The following is a 23954-nucleotide window of genomic DNA, read 5'->3' on the forward strand; positions in this document are numbered from 1 at the left end:
AAAAGCTTTGCATTTATAGTTAATACCTAAGTTTTAGCTTAGGATTAGAACATTTCTTGGGCACATTTTTTATGACTGTTCTAAAATTAATTCTTTTGCAACTTATTATATCCTCTCATAACTCTCACTTCCCATACGGTAGCTATAATGCCTCCCGTAAGCTTATAGCCTACTGTCCTGTAAGTCACATCTGGGCTGTACCACCTGGATATTTACTTTTCCCTTTTTATATATAAACCTTCCGGTACTTTTGAATAGGACTGAAAACAACAAACCTTTCGTTCATAACTTTTAGCAAATGCCCAAAACAGCATTAAACCTGAAGATTTGCAACATAAGGCTCAGCTATTGCAGTGCTGGGAAGGCTGGACTCATTCACACTATTAAAAAAAAAGGTTATGCTCTTTGTATCATGTGTTTGAATTTTGATGAATGGACACATTGAAGGATATTCCCTTTCATTTATATTGGAGCAATACTGCTCAGTGAACACACTAAGAAACTCAATCTTTTAATATTTTGCGATCATTCTGCGCATTAACAAAACATTTTATTTTGGATAATACAGCTTAGGCAAATTACTCCAGTCCTAGAACTAGGAAGTTGGAGAAGCAAAGAAGAGTTTAAGAATTAAACTTTTCGTTGAAAGTTGCTTTTAACACTTTCAAAAATGATTTAGAGTTAAGAGTACTTTGATAATTCAAGTTTTTAAATATTGTAAAAAATTCTTTTGAGTTTCATAAAATACCAGGATACATTATAATTTTTTGAAAAGATGCCAACTGAAAGTTTTCTATGGATTTCTATGTGATAAAAACTTCTGGGCAATCACAATCAATAACAACTACTTGCATTGCTGTCAATCCGGTTGGGACAATTGTCGAACAGTGATTGGTGCGGAAAGACTTTTGCTTTATCTGGCTGAGTTGAAGCAAAGCCTGCTAAGAAAGACTAAAATGGAGACAAGTTAGTCATGAACAAGAAAACCCTCTCCCATCAGTTCAAGGTAAAATCTATTTATTCTTTAGGTAAAGCAATTGGAATAACACCTCAAAACGGTATTTCCTGAGCAAGCAATCGGGTGAAAAACTGCACATGTGGCAGAACATCAGACTCTCGAACATCCTAACATTTATCTTTTACTTTCAAGAATAACAGTTTTCTGAGAATAAAAAGACTTTGGCCAATCTCTGCAGAGAAATCTATTTTATCTCCTCTCTTTTTCTGAAGACAACGTATGTGTTTAGGGGATAGGTGCACTTATACATCTATATTAATGGCTGGATACATTCACTAGTTATTGCATCTTTATCAAATAAGATTAACTTTGATAATAAACCCATAAGTGTGTTCATTAAGAAACCTTGTTAATAGATCTTACTAATTAATCAGATATAAATCCAGATATTCGATTGGTCATTGCCACAACTGGTATTTTACATCGTCACCCAAAGTAGTGAGACTAGAGCATATTCCTCTTACCTCAAGTATAACAATACATCTATGTATAGCATTTTTTTTTAATATTAAGGAAATTAACATCACTACTTAACATTGGAACCAACGACACAGGAAGGGAAAAGATTGAGGTCCTGAAGGGAGATTGGAGAGAGTTAGGCAGGAATTCATAAAGGAGATCCTCAAGAGTAGTAATATCTGGATTACTCCCATTGCTATGAGCTAGTGAGAGCAGGAATAGGAGGATAGAGCAGATGAATGCATGGCTGAGGAGGTGGTGTACGGGAGAAGGATTCATATGGTTGGATCATTGGAATCTCTTTTGGGGTAGAATTGACCTGTACAAGGAGGACGGATTGCACCTAAATTGGAAAGGGACTAATATACTGGCAGGGAGATTTGCTAGAGCTGCTCAGGAAGATTGAAACGATTAAGTTTTGGGGGGGGGGGCGGTGGCGGGGGGTGGTTGTGACCCATGGAGATAGTGAGGAAAGAGATCAATCTGAGACTGGTACAATCAAACAGTCAGGGCAGGCAGGGACAAGGTAGGACTAATAAACTAAACTGCATTTATTTCAATGCAAGGGACCTAACAGGGAAGACAGATGAATTCAGGGAATGGTTAGGAACACAGGATTGGGATATCATAGCAAGTAAAAAAAGCATGGCTCAGGGATGGACACACTGGCAGCTTAATGTTCCAGGATACAAATGCTACAGGAAAGAGACAGAAGCAGGCAAGAGAGGAGCGGGGAGCGGTGTTTTTGATAAGGGATAACATTACAGCTGTACTGAGGGGGGATATTCCTAGAAATACATCCAGGGAGGTTAATTGGGTGGAACTGAGAAATAAGAAAGGGATGATAACCTTATTGGGATTGTATTATAGACCCCCTAATAGTCAGAGGGAAATTGAGAAACAAACTTGTAAGGAGATTTCAGGTATCTGTAAGAATAATAGGTTGGTTATGGTAGGGCATTATAACTTTCCAAACATATACTGGGACTGCCATTGTGTTAAGGGTTTAGATGGAGAGGAATTTGTTAAGTGCGTACAAGAAAATTTTCTGATTCAGTATGTGGATGTACCGACTGAAGAAGGTGCAAAATTTGACCTACTCTTGGGAAATAAGGCAGGGCAGATGACTGAGGTGACAGTGGGGGAGTACTTTGAGGCCAGCAACCATTATTAGATTTAAAATAATGATGGAAAAGGATAGATCAGATCTAAAAGTTGAAGTTCTAAATTGGAGAAAGGCAAATTTTGTCGGTATTACTTTCAAAAGCTGATTGGGGGCAGATGCTCGCAGGTAAAGGGATGGCTAGAAAATGGGAAGCCTTCAGAAATGAGATAACGAGAATCCAGAGAAAGTATATTCTTGTTAGGGTGAAAGGGAAGGCTGGTAGGTATAGGGAGTGTGGGATTCCTGAAGAAATTAAGGGTTGGGTTTTAAAAAAACCAAGCATATGTCAGGTATAGACCGGATAGATCGAGTGATTCCTTAGAAGAGTTTAAAGGCAGTAGGTGTATACTTAAGAGGGAAATCAAGAGGACAAAATGGAGACATGAGATAGCTTTGGCAAATAGAATTAAGGAGAATCCAAAGGGTTTTCACAAGTACATTAAGGACAAAAGAATAACTGGGGAGAGAATAGGGCCCTTCAAAGATCAGCAAGGCGGCTTTGGTGTGGAGCCGCAGAAAATGGGGGAAGATACTAAACGAGTATTTTGCATCAGTATTTACTGTGGAAAAGGACATGGAAGAAATAGACTGTGGGGAAATAGATGGTGACATCTTGAAAAATGTTCATATTTCAGAGCAGGAGTGCTGGATGTCTTGAAACGCATAAAAGGTAGGTAAATCCCCAGGATCTGATCAGGTGTACCTTAGAAGTCTGTGGGAAGCTAGAGAAGTGATTGCTGGGCCTCTTGCTGAGATATTTGTATCAGTAGTCACAGATGAGGTGCCGGAAGACTGGAGGTTGGCAAACGTGGTGCCACTGTTTAAGAAGGGTGGTAAGGACAAGCCAGGGAACTATAGACCAGTGAGTCTGACCTCGGTGGCGGGCAAGTTGTTGGAGAGAATCCTGAAGGACAGGATGTACATGTATTTGGAAAGACAAGGACAGATTAGGGATAGTCAACATGGCTTTGTGCGTGGGAAATTATGTTGCACAAACTTAATCAAGTTTTTTGAAGATGTAACAAAGAGGATTGATGAGGCAGAGGAATAGATGTGATCTATATGGACTTCAGTAAGGCGTTCAACAAGGTTCCCCATGGGAGACTGGTTAGCAAGGTTAGATCTCACGGAATACAGGGAGAACTAGCCATTTGGATACAGAACTGGCTCAAAAGGTAGAAGACAGAGGGTGGGGGTGGAGGGTTATTTTTCAGACTGGAGGCCTGTGACCAGTGGACTGCCACAAGGATCAGTGCTGGGTCCTCCACTTTTCGTCATTTACGTAAATGATTTGGATGTGAGAATAAGAGGTATAGTTAGTAAGTTTGCAGATGACACCAAAATTGGTGGTGTAGCAGACAGCAAAGGAGGTTACCTCAGATTACAACAAGATCTTGACCAGATGGGCCAATGGACTGAGAAATGGAAGATGAAGTTTAATTCAGATAAATGCAAGATGCTGCATTTTGGGAAAGCAAATCTCAGCAGGACTTGTACACTTAATGGTAAGGCCCTTGGGAGTGTTGCTGAACAAAGAGACCTTGGAGTGCAGGTTCATAGCTCCTAGAAAGTGGAGTCGCAGGTACACAGGATAGTGAAGGAGGCATTTGGTATGCTTTCCTTTTTTGGTCAGAGTATTGAGTACAGGAGTTGGGAGGCCATGTTGTAGTCATGTACAGGTCTTTGGTTAGGCCACTGTTGGAATATTGCGTGCAGTTGTGATCTCCTTCCTATCGGAAAGATGTTTGTGAAACTTGAAAGGGTTCAGAAAAACATTTAGAAGTATGTGGCCAGAGTTGGAGGACTGGAGCAAGAGGGAGAGGTTCAACATGCTGGGGCTGTTTTCCCTGGAGTGAAGGCCGAGAGGTTTACAAAATTATGAGGGGGCATGGATAGGATAAATAGACAATGAATCTTCCCTGGGGTGGGGGGAGTCCAGAACTAGAGGGCATAGGTTTAGTGATAGAGGAAAGATATAAGAGAGACCTAAAGGGCAACTTTTTCGTACAGAGAGTGGTACATGTATGGAATGAGCTGCCAGAGGAAGAGGCTGGTGCAATTGCAACATTTAAAAGGCATTTGGATGAGTATATGAATAGGAAGGGTTTGGAGGGATATGGACTGGGTGCTGGTAGGTGGGACTAGATTGTGTTGGGATATCTGGTCGGCATGGATGGGTTGGACCGAAGGGTCTGCTTCCATGCTGTACATCTCTATGACTCTAACATTGATTTGTTCCAACAAGGTATGACTAAAGACAGGTGCTCCACCCACGGTTTATGTATCAGTGTATCAGTTAAATTTGTTATTACTTTTTTGATGCAATTGTAACATTTGATTGTAACACTTATCAACTGCATGCATACCAGAGAAGAACGATTTTCCAATCATTAACCAAACTAAAAACATGACAGAAAGCATCTTGAATTCGAGTGAATGGGCAACATTTTCCAAGGCTTCCGAAAGACTTGACACCTAATGACTGAAAATCATGATTCTACAAGTTACGGAGGCATGCAATATAGCATTAGTTGCAATTTTAGATTTTCCTGGAACCATACTTTTTTTTAAGAAGGAATAATTTTGATCAAGTTAACTGTCTACAAAATCAAAGCCCCTATTTAGCACAAATGACAATGAAAATTAAGTTAAATTAGCTGAATTAACCCATTGCAAATTGAATGGAGATGATTTGTTTTTCCAAAGAAGCTGCATTATTTATGAATAAAGTCACAACATTACATTTAGTAAAATTAAAAGATTCAATTTCCTGAGGTGACATACAATAAATTAACTAGATGTAACTGCAGGCAACACTTAAGATAGAAAATAAGACTTTGCATCTTGATGTTGATATGAAAGACTTAATTACTGGATACATCTGCTTGAAACTGACAGTAGTTTTATATAATGCAGGCATCAGACAGATTGCTTTCATAAAAATCTTATGTTAATATTTTTAAATTAGCATTATTTACTGGATTAACATTACACCAATCTGTTTCCATATCATTTCCAACTAACATGAAGACACTAATGTAAATATTGCCCCCACCCCCACCTCACAAAGCAAAAACATACTTATCCAGTCGAGAAGTTATTAGAAAGTTGTGCTGCAACAGATTAGCCCAAACTGTGCTTTTGATTAAGTCAGAAAATTGTTCTATTACTGAAAAAAGTACATGTTATGGCAAAGGATATTTTGCATGAATACCAATTCAAGGGGAAAACTGACATTTATACCATACAAAAGGAGTGCTGATCGGCTGACAAGTAGATTCTGATTAGCAGAGGCAGTGACATGGAGAATTAATCCATTAATGTTGATGGCCAATGTTTTAAAGTTTTAAAGCAAGCAGGTTGGCTTTGCCTCAACTAAAACAACAGCAAATGGCCATCATCTGTGAGCTGAAACAAGTGCAGCATGTGGACTCTTTCAGTCTCGAAAGAACGGGGTTCTGTTAATTGACATGTAGCATCCATGACATGAATATGCGTACACTGCAAGCCCAACTGACAGTTCTAAATTGGTTGCCAATGCAATTCCAAACATTCAGGATTATCAAGCAAAAATGGTCCAATTGCAGAATCACATCTAATGTTAGACTCTGTGTTGCAAGTTTTACAAATGCAGGCTGGTAGGGTACGGCCAGCACATTGTATTTCCTCTCAACTGCTTGAAACAACCAATCTGCCAGCCTTTAGAATATTTAGCTACATACATGGCGTCACACAGCCAATGGAATTCAGATACCATTTTACCCGTTCGTCTGATAGGCTTGGTGGCAGTATCTTTCCAGTGGCAAACACTTGTGTTGCACAGTAGCAGTGAGAAGCAGCTCCTTTACTTGCTGCTCAAACTTGAGAGATATCTTGTTCTTCATGGGTGATCTGAGGTGGACAAGGCATTTTTCAAGACTTTTCATGAGTTTGAGCAATAGATAGAAAGAAATTATTTGATCTGGTTAGCCATTATACCACAGCTTATGGCTTTGTTGTGTCCTATTTCATCACTAAATTAAGTTTACATGGCAAACAAATTACTCAGCCCCACTTAAAATTTGCCAAGAAGACTAATCTTCTAGTACAAATTTGCATCAAGTTAAATCAAATCCAGAATTGCTGGTGTGACCCAATTCCAGAATGAGCAAGCAGATTATTGGAGTGAAAAGGTATTGTTTTTGGAATTGTGAATAACGCCCTTCCACAGTAGCGCTGACTGAGAGGCTACTGCTAAGCAGCACCACAGAATCTTATGTTTGCCTGACTTTGTACAGTATTACCACAGTTCTTCCACTGACACCCTCCTTCGACTGACTGAACTGGTCCTTACGCTGAACAACTTCTCTTTCCAATCTTCCCACTTCCCCCAAACCAAAGGAGTAGCCATGGGCACCCACATGGGCCCCAGCTATGCCTGCCTCTTCATTAGATATGTGGAACAGTCCATCTTCCGCAGCTACACTGGCACCACCCCCCACCTTTTCCTCTGCTACATCGATGACTGTATGGGTGCTACCTTGTGCTCCCAAGAGGAGGGTGAACAGTTCATCCACTTTACTAACACCTTCCACCCTGACCTCAAATTTACCTGGACCGTCTCAGACGCGTCCCTGCCCTCCCTCTCCATTTCCATCTCGGGCGACCGACTCAACACTGACATTTACTATAAACTGACCGACTCCCACAGCTACCTAGATTACACCTCCTCCCACCCTGCCCCCTGTAAAAACGCCATCCCATATTCCCAAATTCCTTCGCCTCCGCCGCATTTGCTCCCAGGAGGACGAATTCCAATACCAAACCACCCAGATGGCCTCCTTCTTCAAAGACTGCAATTTCCCCTCAGACATGGTTGACGATGCTCTCCACCGCATCTCCTCCACTTCCCGCTCCTCCGCCCTTGAACCCCGCCCCTCCAATCGTCACCAGGACAGAACCCCACTGGTCCTCACCTACCACCCCACCAACCATCAGATACATCGTATCATCCTTCGTCATTTCTGCCATCTTAAAACAGACCCCACCACCAAGGATATATTTCCCTCTCCTCCCCTATCAGCGTTCCGGAAAGATCATTCCCTCCGCAACTCCATCAGGTCCACACCCCGCACCAACCCAACCTCCACTCCCAGCACCTTCCCCTGTAACCGCAAGAAATGCAAAACTTGCACCCACACCTGCCCCCTCACTTCCCTCCAAGGGCCCAAGGGATCCTTCCATATCTGTCACAAATTCACCTTCACCTCCACACACACCATTTACTGCATCCGCTGCACCCAATGTGGCATCCTATACATTGGGGAGACAGGCTGCCTACTTGCAGAATGTTTCAGAGAACACCTCTGGGACACCCGCACCAACCAACCCAACCACCCCGTGGCTGAACACTAACTCCCCCTCCCACTCCGCCAAGGACATGCAGGTCCTTGACCACCTCCATTGCCAGACCATGGCAACACGACGCCTGGAGGCAGAGCGCCTCATCCTCCGCCAAGGAACCTTCCAACCACAAAGGATGAATGCAGATTTCTCCAGCTTCCTCGTTTCCCCTCCCCTCACCTTATCTCAGTCGCAACCCTCTGACTCAGCACCGCCTTCTTGACCTGCAATCTTCTTCCTGACCTCTCCGCCCCCACCCCCACCCCCTCTCTAGCCCATCACCCTCACCTTTACTTCCTTCCACCTATCGCATTCCCAATGCCCCTCCCCCAAATCCCTCCTCCCTACCTTTTATCTGAGCCTGCTTGGCATACCTTTCTCATTCCTGAAGAAGGGCTTATGCCAGAAACATCGATTCTCCTGCTCCTTGGATGCTGCCTGGCCTGCTGCGCTTTTCCAGCAACACATTTTTCAGCTCTGATCTCCAGCATCTGCAGTTCTCACTTTCTCCTTTGTACAGTATTAACCTTGAGCCTAATTTATACTAGGAGTCACCTAGTTTTGCTGCATGAGTTGTTAACCCTGCAACTTCTACTGAATCCCTTCATGTTTACCCATGCAGCCTCACCCTTCACCATCTGTGACCTACTCCACCTCTACAACCCTGAAATGTCTGCAACTCTTCAAATTCTAGACTCTAGTACAACTTCTATTTTAATTGCTTCAATGTCATTGGCTGCAATGTCATCTCCCTAGGACCTAAGAGGACTAGAATTCCCTCCTTCCATTTTTCTTTCCCTTTTTGAAAGGCTCTTCAAAACATATCTCTTTGACCAAGCTTGGACCAAATCATGAGAAGGCTGGATAAAGTAGACATGGAGAAATTGTTCACTTTGTCCAAAGAAGCCTGAACTAGCAATCACCAATGTAAGCTGATTAAGACGAGAGTTAATGGTGACAAAGAAAAAGTTATTTTAAATACAGCAAAATGTTAGGATTGGCATGCACTGCTTGAGTATATGCTGGAGGCAGATTCAAACAAGGTCCTCAAAATGACTTGAGTCAATTAATTGAAAAGAAAATGAATTCCAAAGGTACTGGGAAAAGGCAGCATAGTGGAGCGAGAGGAGTTTTTTTATTCACTCATGGGACGTGGGTGTCGCTAGCTAGCGAGCGTTTATTGCCCATCCATAGTTGTTCTTGAAAAGGTGATGAGCTACTTTCTTTAACGGCTGCAGTCCACGTGCTGTAGGTAGACCTACAATGCCATTCAGAAAGGAATTCCTGGGACTTTGGTCCAGTAGTGGTGAAGGAACAGCGATATATTTCCAAGTAAGGACAGATTCCAATAATGCTGATATGAATAACCACTTGGAGATGTTCAAGGGCAGTCCAGAGACTGTCTTATATCCCATTGGAAATCATGTGGCTTTTCTGCAGTAACCTTCCATCGAAGTTTAGCCAATACTGAAAATTCAACTGCATGAAGGTGGCAGACAAAAATTCATTTTATACCTTGGGGTACCTGTGTTATTCGAATTTCTGGTTCATTTTCTCATGCAATAGCCATGCTTACAAACGTAAACTGAAACTACAACATTTGAAAAAAAGTAATTTATTGTAAACCTAAATGAACATTATGCATAACTCTATCCATATAATGGCTCTCAAATAACTTTTTCTGAGATTGATTTATAGACTTAAAATCTCCAAACATAATCAGCACTCGAGACAACATACAATAACTGTTTTTGTCTGACGTACACAAAATAACATTGTATTGCAAGAGACCGCTAGGATTTGTCAGTAAACTCAGTGCCCATTTTTAAAAATTCAGCAGTTGTGAAAGTACATAGCAAAACAGTGACATGACACTACACTGCAGTACATACTTTAGGTTCAATCAAAACATGTAGCATATATAATTACATACTCGACAAGAGCAATATTCTTGTTAAAAACTAGTTGCCAAAAAGAAACATGACGACATGTACACATCCGATCCATATGCTGGATTAGCCAGCTGCTTTTAAAATGTCACACTGGATAGTTAAAGAAACACATCCATCCCTGTTGCTTAATTAAGGTCTGAAATTGACCTTTATCAATGATAGACAAGTTTATTTAACTGGATGAGGTTTAAAAAATTTGAGTAAACTCATTATAAACCACATTTTTTTTACAAAGTGCAAATCTGTGTAGGCAAAATAAACTTAATAAACGCATTAATTTTGCAAAAATAAAGATAGCTTCTTCTTGATACAAGAGAATCAAAGACATGCATCAAATCTTTTTTTAAGTACGTTGAAATATTTGTGAGCAGTTTCAAAGCAGTGTTTTATATATTATATTGGAAAAAAGGTTTGAAAAATTCCAGTCTACATAAGTTATATCAGTACAAATTTATTTCAAACTTGCTGCCTAATTTATGCCTCCAAATAGAGCACTGAATTACAGAAGTTGTATTTTATTAAATTTGAATTCCAGTCTTCCAGTAATGAAAGCTACTAAAACAGTAAAATGTTATCACAAGTTTTTTTTAAAACTGAAAACCTCAGAGAACAGCTTTGGATTTAGTTTCCAATTTTCTTGCCATTAGCCATTATTGCAAAGTTGCCAGGAAGAATCCAACTGCAACTAACTGCATTGATAAATGTGCACTCACCAATTTTTTTTAAAAAACAGACATAATTATCTAACAGTACTTTAAGCTGCTTTACCAGGATGGGTACATTTAACAGAGTAACACTTAAACTGCAAAGTCCAATGCATAGCTACCAATTCTCTCTCTTTCCCTGCCTGCAGTATTTGTCGTCCATTTGTCTCATATTAGTCTCCAAAAGAGCTTCCAATCTCAATAACATTGCTTATTTCTTCCTCTGGCACATCACCCAACTTTGCCCATCTCAGATTAATTGCTGCAGAAACCGACATGCATGCCTTTGTTACTTTCTAGGTTCAACTATTGCAATGCACTCCTTCCTGGACTCCCATATTTTACCATCTGTTAACTTAAGGTCATTGAAAACTCTGCTGCCCATGTCTCAATTCATGGGAAATCTTATTCCCCAAAGACCTGCGTGATCACTGATCGACATGGCTCTATTACAAATAACACCTGACTCTAAAATGCTCATTGTTGTCAAAAAAATTACTCCAAAATTATCTAGGTCAGAGAAAAAATGCAAAGAATTCTGCATTTGGCAGTGGTGAAAACAGGCAGTTCAACTCCCCACTGGTTGCAAAAAATGCCAATAAATGACCACATCATAATAGCTATTGTCATAACCAGAGTATCAATATTTGAAAATAAAACTTTAAAAATAAAGTTACAGGAGTGAGAATTAGGATATATCAGTTTTCATGTTCAATGTTAGGACATTCCTAAAGTTGCAGAGTTAACATTTCATCACAACTGCAACAAATGAACCAAACACTAAAAACATATTTTAGAGTTGATTTTGAAGACTGGTGCTTATATTTCTTTCACGAAAACAATAAATATTATTGAATTTTTTTCAGGCAAGACTGCAAAATAATGAAATATTTTCCAGAAGTCAGGAAGGGAATTCAACATTTTAAGGGCTGATACAGTGACATTGACAAAAGTCCATACTCAGAGTAAAAACAATCACTTTAAAGTACAGTACAAAATTAAATCACGAACAGGCTACCTATTCAATAAATAGGTAGCAAGCATTGCATTGTTGCAACACTTGCAATTCACTGCTACTGTCATATTTTTAATTAATGCAAATACTTATTGTTTCTGAACAGTGTCCTACTGTTAGGACTAATCTCAATAAGGACATTACAAAGTATTGAGTGGTCAGCATGCCTGAATAATAATGCTCACTTTATTCAGCACTGTATGTGGCAATGTCTGATATAATAGCTAAAATTCTGCTGCCTAACAAAGCTTATGTGAGGTTTATCAGGAGCAGTACTATGCTAATTGGCACAAACAGCTTTATTTTAAAAATCAGCATACAATCTATTATAGTATTATTCGTGGATTATTTTAACTTCATGTCACAATTACACTTGTTAAAATAATGACCATATAGATCCTTACAATGCAAGACAAATTTTGAAGGAAACCAATATTGTTCAGAGCTAACAATGCTAGTCTGAAGGAAAGCATAATGATACATCCCATTATTATTCACACAATGACTCTCAGTTCTTACTTCTGTGTCAGAGGCAGTTGAAAGCATCTTTTTATTAGAAAAACAAATCAATATGCTCTGGGGCTTACAACAAGTGCTGCAGGCAATTTGTATTATCACTCCTTTCACAGGGATCCACGCTTAGAATAACTTATGACAATTAATACTATGAAACAACTGATTGTCACAATTGATGAGTAGTAGTGTCTTTTTGATATGCTCAATGAAATGAATTTCCATCAAGTATGCAATATCATTCCCAGTTGTGGGTAAATATACAACTGCATTCAACATGATAAAATATTGCCTTTAGATTAATGTAGGTGCTTGTACCATTCATAAAATATTAATTTCAAGATCTCAAATTAAATTTCTGAAAATGCACACAAGGTAATGAACATTCAGAAAAGGAATTAGATGTTAGGTATCTTCAGTTTGACTTTGGGTTTTCAAGTTGCTATATTAGCCTACACAAATGTTGTTCAGAAGATAATATACAGTGGTGCAATTCGGTTACAAGCAAGAAAGGCACTTTTGTATCTTTTTAACGTAGAGAATGTCAGTACAATGACAGGCAACTACTTAAACAATAACTTAAAAACAACACAGTTGAATGATATTCAGAACAGGAGTACTGTAAATGCAATGTGATATTGATGCCAAAGGTCCTTAAAGCCATCACTGCATCTGGTTAAGATTCTTAATCTATAAAATGGATTTCAATTGGGAAAGTGCACAAATCATTTTGATCAATTATGTTAAGCTAGGTCACTTATAAATAAATTCCAATTTTCTATGCAAACCTAAATCATTCTTGCTTTAAAATTAGAGCAAAATAAATCACCAACAGAATGATAGTAGATGGTAGCCAACAGCAAACATCGAAACAAAAATGAATTTAAAATGCTGAATTTGATTCATTCTTGTCCGCTTAGGTCAATATAATTCACTCATTAAGAATCTATTTGGTATTCACAAGTTACCATCTTGTTATGCCTTAACATGTTTGACATTGTACTCAATTTGTGAAGTGGCTACTGTCTCGAGGCAAATTATGCATTTGGAAACTTGATTTCTGAGCTGCAACAATTTGTGCACAAAAAAGATAGGCAAATATCTGTAAACTAAACATGTCAAAATAAACAGTAAATGGGCACAGAAGAGAGAAACTGCTTGGCATAAATTTGAAACACAACACAAAGTAACTTAATTGGCTAAATTTTACTAATGCAATGAAAAAAAGATAAACCTGCTTCACAACTATCCTAGAACTTACCTTATTTTTGGGATTAGACGTATTCATTACACTGCGAGTTTCTTTTCCAGTATAAATTACTACCCCTATCACAGTACCTGTTTAAAACAAAACTATAATTAAAACACTTTCTGAATCAAGGAATTGTCAAATTTCAATGAAATGTCAAAATAATGGGTTATATCGTATTAATGTATAAAATCCACATTCAGGAAATTAATCTTAAACTTTGCAGCCAAACATCAGATCACTCAGGGAAAAGGATTCAACATATATGAAAATTGCAAAAAAAACATGCAAATGGAAACAATCTTTTACAGAATGGAAAACAGAGACTCTCAACAGGGATTGATTTATCAACAATCATATTTTATGCATCAATTACACTTCTTATTCATCTTTATTTCCAATTTTCTTCAGGATTTTGTATTAAAAGTGCTGTTAGAATATGTATCCAATAGTACATAGAAAGAGCTCATTTTAAAAGAAATTCTGAGCTCATCTGGAACACAGGAGGGAATAAAAGAAGATTCAGTGAATCACATTTGGCAGTTAGGAGGGTAAGAATTAGCAAACAACTCATTAAAAGGTAGGAGAAAGTGAGGACTGCAGATGCTGGGGATCAGAGCTTAAAAATGTGTTGCTGGAAAAGCGCAGGTCAGGCAGCATCAAAGGAGTAGGAGAATTGACGTTTCGGGCATAAGGCCTTCTTCAGGAAGCCATTCCTGAAGAAGGGCTGATGCCCGAAACATCAATTCTCCTGTTCCTTTGATGCTGCCTGACCTGCTGTGCTTTTCCAGCAACACATTTTTAAACTCATTAAAGGTACTAAATTACAGCACAGACAGACCAGGATCACAATGAACATAGTTAACAATTCAGAATTTCAACCTTCCGACATTAACAAGCTATAAAACACAATAGTTTCTTTGACCTTTACTTGCCCTCTGAACACTAAACATAACCGCATGAAACACACCAAGGCACATATTTATTAGATATTATTTAAAAACTGATAGTCAAAAAGATTAGAAAATATACAGTTTATTGTCTTATCAATTAATTTAAAAATCTGTCAGGAGCATTCTGCAGCAATACAACAAAATCATTTAACTCTTCCCTTTTGGCCTCTGGTATTTATGATATGCACAATAATCTGAGGACTAATTTTCCTCTGGTGAATAATGGCTGCAAAAATGTATCTTAATGTTCTGAGAATTTGCGAATTTCCCTGTGGTTGATAGCTACAGAGAAAATCCTGTTTAGATATACAGCTACTACATATAGAGGTCAATCTGTGGGTCAAGGTCAGGTTAGGGAAGAGAGCTTAGGGAATTGCAAGGGGAACACCTCAAAAACCTTCAGCTCCTATAGCCTCTGTGCCAGCAATTAAAGAGGAGACAGGCCACAAATCAATACTGTGGAGGATCACTAACACTAGACTGATGTAAATATATAAGGTTTCAATGCACAGTGGAAAAATAAGATGCAATAAATCCAGACGATAAGTGTCCCATTAGTATTTTTATTAGTTGATGTCATTTCTGAAAGGTTTATTAATAAAGCATAAGTAGTATATTGATATAAGAATGTCCCTTCTGGATATTACAAAGCAAACTTCAGTATAATATAGCAACGCAAGTGTGAAATGGATTGGCTCAGCATTTATTTCAACTAATAGGTTCTAATAAACCATCCAAGTATGTTAATGCCGCCCCAATAGAGGAAAAACGTGCTAAATCAACTATTCCAATTATTGAAAATTGGAGTGAAGCTCTGCTACATGCACTAAGCTATTAAGAATCCTCAAAATACTTCTAATCAGACATGCTATGTAAGTGCAATGTGTCAATTTTATGGATTGGAAAAAGTAATTCTGATTTATATGAAAATGAACTTTAAAAGTATGTTAATCTGCAAAAACTAGAAACGTATGGTACAATTGGATTCAGACAGCCAGAAATTTAGAAGTCTAAAGTTGTAATGTAAATAAAAAACTTCTGAGAAAAAATATTACAGTTGTACTGAATGCACCATGTGTAAATAACATGCAAATAAATGTGACACTATTACACAAAAGAACGAGAAAATCTTTCAAGGAAGTCTTAAAGGATGAGAATGGATGTTCTAACTATGGAGAGAGTGTAAAGATTTATCAGACTGATTCTTGACATGCATGACATATGTATGAGGAGAAACTGGATCAGTTATGGAGCTCTGAAAAATGGTGGTTTGGGGGCTGGGGGGGGTGGGGAGGAGCTGTTGGTGGTTCTCATAGAAACATTTAAAATTCTAATAGGACAAGACAGGTAAATGTAGGAAGGATGTCACTGAAGAATGGGGTGTCTAGAACCAGGGTCACAGTCTAAGGATACGGACTAAACCATTTAGAACTAAGATGAAGAGAAATGTCTTCAAGTGTTGAGAGCCTGTGGAATTCTCAGCGATAGAAAGTGGTTGCAGCCAAAACACAATGTTTTCAAGAAGTTAGGTACAGTTTCTAGAGCTAAAGGTATCAAAGGATAGAGGGAGAAAGTTGGAACAGGGTACAGAGTTGGTTAATCAGTCATGATCATATCAAATGGCAGAGCAGTCGCAAAGGCTGAACGGCCTTTTCCTATTTTCTACGTTCCTATATTTTACAGACAACACTTTAGAAACAAAAATTAATGGTACAGTAGATATATTTTATCCATCCAACGTTCGTTTTATTAATATTTGTTTGAACACAGTACACTAACTGCAAAACATGGGTGATTTCATTTAAAGACTAGTTTTTAGACTTTATTCAATATTACAGAACTCAAAACTCCAAAGACATTTTTCACTCCATTTTTTGTCACATAAATCATCTACATCGAATTCTGTTATATTTTCATCGCCACCTTAGCTCATCCAGACTCAACTATTTCTCTGCACTGGGTAAAAACAATAACTGCAGATGCTGGAAACCAAATTCTGGATTAGTGGTGCTAGAAGAGCACAGCAGTTCAGGCAGCATCCAACGAGCAGCGAAATCGACGTTTCAGGAGAGGTTGATTCCTGATGAAGGGCTTTTGCCCGAAACGTCGATTTCGCTGCTCGTTGGATGCTGCCTGACCTGCTGTGCTTTTCCAGCACTATACTCTCGACTCTGCTCTTCAGCATCTGCCATCCTTACTTTCTCCTAGGATTCTGAGAATTGTAGGTTTCAGCTGCCTGACCTGTTGCGTTTTTCCAATTCTCAGAAGCCTGCCAAGTTTGGCTTCTTGCATATTGTTACTTTGTTGGCCATGTCATCGGTTGTACAGGTCATAAGCTCTGGAATTATTTCCCCAAACCTGTTTTATTACCTTTTTCTCCTCTAAAATGCTATTGAAAACCACCCTCTTTTACCTGGTATTTGGTCATCCATCTTCTTTTGACTCCCAATTATTGCCAGATTACCCAGTCATGAGGCAATTTTGAATGCTTACTTGGATAAATGGGCTACAATAATATAAGAAACTAGATTTCATACAGCAAGGCATACAGGCCAAAAGTTTCAGCTTGATGAAATCTGCAAGCAGATGAATCCAAACAATATCACCTTCATTCTTCTGGAAGCACTTTAACTGAAATTAAGAAAATCATCTTTCTTATCAGCAAACAAATGTCATAAGAAAAAAAAACTCAACTGTGCGTGTGTATAGGAATCATCTGAGTTCTCAATCTTGCACCAAAAGTTGCATGATGAGCTAAGGTTTCACTGGCTATTGCACTGGCCAGCAGAAACTGATCAATAAGCAGAATGCTGCATCACAACACGCATGGAACTTGACTTCAAGATAATGCTTAGGAGATGAAAATACTCAAGTGTACTGCAAAAAAGGTTTCAGAAACTGGCTCTGACAAGTTTCTTCTACTAAGTGCTGCACATTTTATAATTGGAGGCTGTTGTAAAGGCCACGAGGGACTAAAACTGAAGTTGGATGGCGATGCACTAAGATCCTTTACTATTTAAAAGTAGGACATCAGAAAAGAGGTAGAAATAGATGCAGAATCTGCCAGAACACAAGATAAAGTGTTTGAAAGCAAGTTCTATTTGATGGTGTGCAAAGCCAAATTTCTTAGTTAGATGTAGAGCTAGAATCATGGTATCATCTGGTGACTTCCAGAGAGGATGACGTAGATTGGTTATAACAAATTGGTTTTCATTGGTGAATGAATTGGAAAGCAAGTTAAAGATACTTATAATTTCAATGTTTAAATCTATTATTCTAATATACATTTATAGAATTGGAACTTTAGAAGATCCAATGCTGGTCAGTAGAAAGCATAAATCGTTCAGAAATCCTATACCATCACTTCTTGTGGTATTTTTGTACACTCCGGAAATGAAGAAAGCAATAAAAGAGCTGAAAATAAAAATGCTAGAGACCAGAGAAGGTCAGGCAGCATCTATGGAGAGAAAGCAAACTAACATTTCAAGTCTAGCTGACCAGAGGCTAAGGGGTGACCTTATAGTGGTTTATAAAATCATGAGGGGCATGGATAGGGTAAGTAGACAAGGTCTTTTCCCTGGGGTGGGGGAGTCCATAACTAGAGGGTAGGGGTTTAGGGTGAGGGGGGGAAAGATTTAAAAAGGGACCTAAGGGACAATTTTTTCCACACAGAAGATGGTGTGTGTATGGAATGAGTTCCAGAGGAAGTGGTGGAGACTGGTACAATTACAACATTTAAAAAGGCATCTAGATGGGTATATGAATAGAAAGGGTTTTTAGGGAAATGGGCCAAGAGCTGGCAAATGGACTAGATCAATTTAAGGTATCTGGTCGGCGTGGACGAGTCGGACCGAAGGGTCTGTTTCCTGACTCTGACTTGATGAGTCTGCAGTAATTTGCTGCTACAAAGCAATACAAAGAATAAGTTGAACTGAAAGACTCCAAACTCTGAAGGGTGCATTCTTGGAACAGTGGAGTTTTTTACTTGAATGTGACACAAAGTGGTCCAAATCTGAGCAATGAGATCAAGAGAAACAACCACATATGCAAATGTAACAGCACCCAATTTGACAAGGAGCAAATAACAATATTGCCTCTGCTGAAAACATGGGAATTGAATCTCTCTTTTCTTTCCCTATTGCAGAGGCAGATAACTGTAATGGTAAGCAAATGTTACGAAATGGAGCAATCTTACAAGTGGTGCTCCCAGGATGAGAATATGATCTATTAATATGCTTAAAAATTCAAAACCAAGACATTTGGCACATGGAAAGGAGAAAGGTAAAAGCTTTGAAGAAATAGATGATTACAGGAACAAAGAAATAGCTATTTTCAATTTTCTTTTATTCATTGATAGGATATGGATGTCACTAGCCAGTCCAGTACTTATTGCCCATTATTAATTACTTAGAGGGCAGTTAAGATTCAATCATATGTAGGTCAGACCAGGTAAGGATGACAGTTTCCTTCCTGAAAGGAATTAAATGTGAGTTAGAGTAAAATCAAACGTTTTTGAATTTAAAATGGTGACAAATCTTGGAAGTTAATGCGTGTTGGAAAATATAGAACTTCACCAAGACAATCCTAAACATATTGTTTTCTCTTTTCAATATCCCATTAAATCTCTGAATGTTGGAAAAAGATTTTTTGATAACTTCTCTCCTTACCTCGCAAAGCAGGCTCAGAGAAGCTATCATTGATAGAACATTCCCAAGCTGAATTTATCTTCCCCTAATCAAATTTATTATCTACTTAATTATTGGGCTGGGCCTGGCTGACTTTAATTGCAATGTGCTCAAGGCTACAACATCTCATGTCAACCCTTAAAGCACCAATCTGAACACTCGTTCCCTTTTGCAATTTATCATCCATAACATGATTCATTCTGAATATTTTATGATGTTTCAAACTGCATAAAATGTTGGAAAAAAGCAAAGCTTTCTTTTTCTTCCAATTGCACTCAACATTTATTTAGAAATTTCCTGGTTGGGCATTCTGGTACCTAAATAGCAAAACAAAGCTGCAACCTTAAAGTGCACCTCTCAATTCTAAAAATGCATTGAGTGCAGGTCCCCAGTTTTCAATTACTTGGATGTCATGTGACATGGATTGTCCTGGTATAAGGTAATAGGTCCACTGGATGAAAACACTTAAGATGCATTTCGCATGAAACATAATTCAAAAGCGAGAAATCTCCACATGCTTGCACAATTATGTACAAGATAAATAAACAGGACAAAATGGCTAAACAAGACTCAATTTAGAGTTAAATAGAACATGAGAGATCTTGGGAACACCAAGTGATATTTTAAAATTTGCCAGAAAACCCAGTTACATGCCACCAACTTGAGATTAAGTAGCACTGCCAACACAGTTAAATGAACAAGGCTTCGCAGGAAGATAATCAATTGAAATTTGACACATCGCCACATAAGAAGCCATGAACTGTTGGTCAAAGAGGTATGCTTTGAAGAACAACTTAATGTAGGAGACAGGAGGTCAAGAGCTATAGGGAAGAAATTGCAGCACCTAGGGTCCAGACATTGAAAGCACAGCTGATAACTGTGTAATGCTTAAGACTGGAGAAATGCAAGAGACTAGAACTAAAGCAGCACAGAGATTTTGTACTGCTGTGGAAGGTCATAAAGATAAGAAAGATGAAGTCATAGAGCAATGACAGAAGTAAACAAAGATAAGAAAATTTGAAAACAGCAAGTACATGCTGGATAAAATTCAAGGCAAAATCCAATTTAAACAAATGCTGAACCCTCATCAACACAACACTGCAGAAAAGTGCTTAAGTACTGAATATTGTTGTCTCATAGCTGGGGACACCTCGCACTGGGTTTCCTATCAGGCATGGGATCTTGCGATGTAGACAGTTAACCAGTTGACAACAAGCCTCCCTGCAATACACAGTGCTCAGTGTTTTACTTGGAGGTGCCAGTGTTGGACTGGGATGGACAAAGTTAAAAATCGCAACACCACATTATAGTCCAACAGGTTTATTTGGAAGCACTAGCTTACTAGGCACTGCCCCTTCATCGGGTGTGAGATTTTTAACAGTGATTTACTGAACACGTTGTCTAAATATTTTGTGGCATTCAGAATTAAATTAAAAAACTTGAAAAATTAAGATCACTTCCTTAAAAAAATTAATTCAGTTACTACATTGCATTTTCAAACTACATATGCGTGTAACATTTAAAATGATTTTCTGTAAACAGATAATGAACAGCAACTGGACAAATCTACTGTCAATAATATAAAGTACACCCCATCTCAAAATGGTTTTTAATTTACAAAACCTTACATTCACTTTTGTAATACCATAAAATGCACAAAGTTACGTGCTGTGTCAATATTAAGTCATGTGGTGCAAGTAACCAAATAACATGCTCACCAGAGGCTACTACTGTGCTAGCCCAAAGTGTGTTTTCTGTACTCAGACTTTCATGGATGGAAGGATCACTATCTTCCTGCAAAAAAAAAGGAAAAATATGTCTACTTGTCAAAGAAAGAAAGGCCATTGTTAACATAAAATGATGCTTTGCCAGTAATGCTTATAACTAAAAAAAGTTAAAAACAGGTTATATCCTACGACTGATTTTCAAATCAGATTACATAAATAATTTTTCTTTTGCCTGTAAATGATCAGAGACACAGGTGCAAGAGGAACTTTGTTAAATCCACTCAATAGGATGTCTTCTTTCTGCCAATTTTCTTGCCTATAAAAAATTTCAGTACTTCAAGTGACAACTATTCAACTGCAGACATTAACCATATGAACATTACTGTCGATCTTGATCTTATGCTTTCTTCAGCATCCACTAAAACCACTAGCAAGACTCAGAAAATCGTATGCAAGAGTAGGAGACCTGGTCCAATTTTCCCTCTACATTATCAAAGCATCAACAGCAAAAGCAGTGCTTGTAACTGACATCAACTATCTTAGATTCAGTTGTTCAGCTGCACTGTGATATTCCTGGTCTGCACAGCTCAAATATTCACAATCAAGGAGTCAGTGGAACTATAAATGAAATGCCCCTTCAAAAGGAAGCTCTTTCCTAATACTTTCTGCATAACCATATTAGAATAACATTATGATCTTTATCAGGCTAATTTAACATTATTCAAGAAAAACAATGACTACGTCTTGAATGAAGCAAACAATTATTTAAAAGAGGTGCAACACAGCTTAATTAGCTCAACAGGAACTACTCCAAATAGAACTTCTGCATTAATATACATCAGTTACCAGTCAATAGGTTTTCAGTCAATACCAGTGCTATTGTAATATGCTTTAGATGTAAAATTTTTAATAGGGGAAGGAATTACCTGAAACATATTATGTTAAACCTTCAATGGCTAGAATCTTACTTTTCTGTTTAGAAAAAAGGTGTTGCTGAGCACAGTTGGATTCTGCTGCATTCTTGGATTTAATAAACCACACCCCCCCTGCTCCCCTCACTGTTTGGTCAAGAAAGCCATTACAGGAATTAACACTCACAGAAGACAACAGACCAGAAGTCAAATTTACCATGCAGAGACTCAATGCTATTTCTCAGACATTTCTTCCTATCTCCCCTAGGACGACGACCCCATATCCGAACATCAAGCACTGATGCCAGGACTGACTATCTACCTCATTACCTCTAGAGATCATCCCCCACAAATGCCTCCAACCTTCTAGTCTCCAAACCTAGTTAACCTGCCTCTACCTCTTTCCCAAAATTTACAAACCTGACTGCCCAGTAGGGTATTTGTATCAGCCTGTTCCTGCCCCCCAAAGCTCCTTTCTTCCTACCCTGACTCCATCCTGTATCCACTTGACCAGATCCTGCTCACCAACATCCGCAATTCCTCTGATGCCCTCTGTCACATTGACAATTTCCAGTTCCCTGGCCCTAACTGCCTTCTGTCCACCACAGATGTCCAATCCCTCTATACCGCGATTCCTCAGGATGGTCTAAGAGCTCTCGGCTTTTTCCTCGACCAGAGGCCTGAACATTCCCCATCCACCAGCATTCTCCTCCACTTGGCTGAACGTGTTCTCACACTGAACAATTTTTCCTTTAATTCATCTCACTTCTGCCAAGTCAATGGAATGGCTATGGGCACACACGAGTCCCAGTTATGCCTGTCCTAATGGAGTATGTGTAACAATCCTTGTTCCAATCCTACATTGGCCTTCACCCATAATTCTTTTCTCGGTATATCAACGACTGTTTTGATGCCGCTTTATGCTCCTGCCTGGACTTTGAAAACTTTGTTCATTTTGCTTCCAATTTTCACCCTCTCATAACTTTCACATCATCCATTTCCAACACTTCCCTTTCTTTCCTTCACCTGTCTGCAGGGAAAATATTTTCCACTGCCATCCACTGATTCCCAAAGCTACCTTCACTATATACTCTTCAGAACCCACGTCCTGCAAGGTTTATGGTTTTTCAGATGATGCCACCTTCCAAATCAGTGCTGCTGACATGGCTCCCTTCTACCATAACTGTGGCTTCCTGCCTACTGTGGGTTGACAGGACCCTCAACCGCATCCAACCTATCACCTGTGCTTCCGCTCTTGCTCCTTCCCACGCAACTACGTGACTGGGTTCCCCTTGTCCTCCTTTTCATCCCACCAGCCTCCTCATTCAAAGGATCATTCTCCGCCAGCTCTAGTAGAATGTCACCACCAAACACATCTTCCCCTCGCTCCCCCATCTACATTTTGCAGGGATCGTTCCCTCTGGGACATCATATGCCATTCCTTGACAACCAACATCACCTTCCCCCTTCTCATGGCACCTTCCCATATAACTGCAAAAGGTGCAACACCTGCCTCTTCATCTCTTCCCTGCTCACCATCCAAGGGCCTAAACAGTCTTTCAAGGTGAAACAGCATTTCACTGGTTTCTCCTCCAATCTAGCGTATTGTATTTGCAGTACCCATTGTGGCCTAGCCTACATCAGAGAAACCAAATGCAGACTAACTGACCGCTTTGTGGAACCTCTCTGGTCCATGCGCAAGCATGACTCCGACCTTCCTGCAGCCGGCCATTTTAGCACAGCATCCTGCTCCCATGCCCACTTGCCTCTCCTCAGCATGCTGCGATACTCCAGCGAATCAATGCAAACTGGAGGAGTACCATCTCATCTTCAGACTAACTTTCAGCCAAATTTAAATACTTGGTTAATTTTTGATTGGTGTCAGAGCAGGTTGTGTAGCATCTGGCAGTCCTCCAGGGCTTTCCATCTGTGTTGGAGTCACTGAACACTGTATAACGAATACACTAAAGGAATGATCATGCTTAATTTTTTTCATCCAATTTTACAGTAGAGAAGTAGCTCTAACCCAAGTTGAATCCAAAGAATTATAAAAAGCAGGGCTCCGATTTACAAATATCCGACTTACGAACACAACCGTATTCAAGGATCTAACTTTAAAGACTTGCCATGCAAACTTTTCCTGCACTTATGAACAGATCCTTTGCATTGCCCTGCGATGAACTGCAACTTGTGAATGGACTCCAGAACAGAACCTGCTCAC

General features: G+C 39.0%; 1 protein-coding gene across 2 annotated transcripts in view; it reads right to left on the reverse strand.

Annotated features, from left to right (window-relative positions):
- atp9b (ATPase phospholipid transporting 9B) overlaps positions 1-23954 on the reverse strand; it is a 344153-nt gene that overhangs the window by 117368 nt on the left and 202831 nt on the right. For both annotated transcript variants that reach the window (XM_072570843.1, XM_072570844.1), the window contains exons 10-11: positions 20814-20889; positions 13470-13546 (exon numbers count right to left, since the gene is read on the reverse strand). In XM_072570843.1, the coding sequence (XP_072426944.1) occupies positions 13470-13546; positions 20814-20889 (153 nt within the window). The remainder of the gene's footprint in view (positions 1-13469; positions 13547-20813; positions 20890-23954) is intronic.

This window comes from Chiloscyllium punctatum, chromosome 5, assembly GCF_047496795.1.
Source record: "Chiloscyllium punctatum isolate Juve2018m chromosome 5, sChiPun1.3, whole genome shotgun sequence".
Taxonomy (NCBI): domain Eukaryota; kingdom Metazoa; phylum Chordata; class Chondrichthyes; order Orectolobiformes; family Hemiscylliidae; genus Chiloscyllium; species Chiloscyllium punctatum.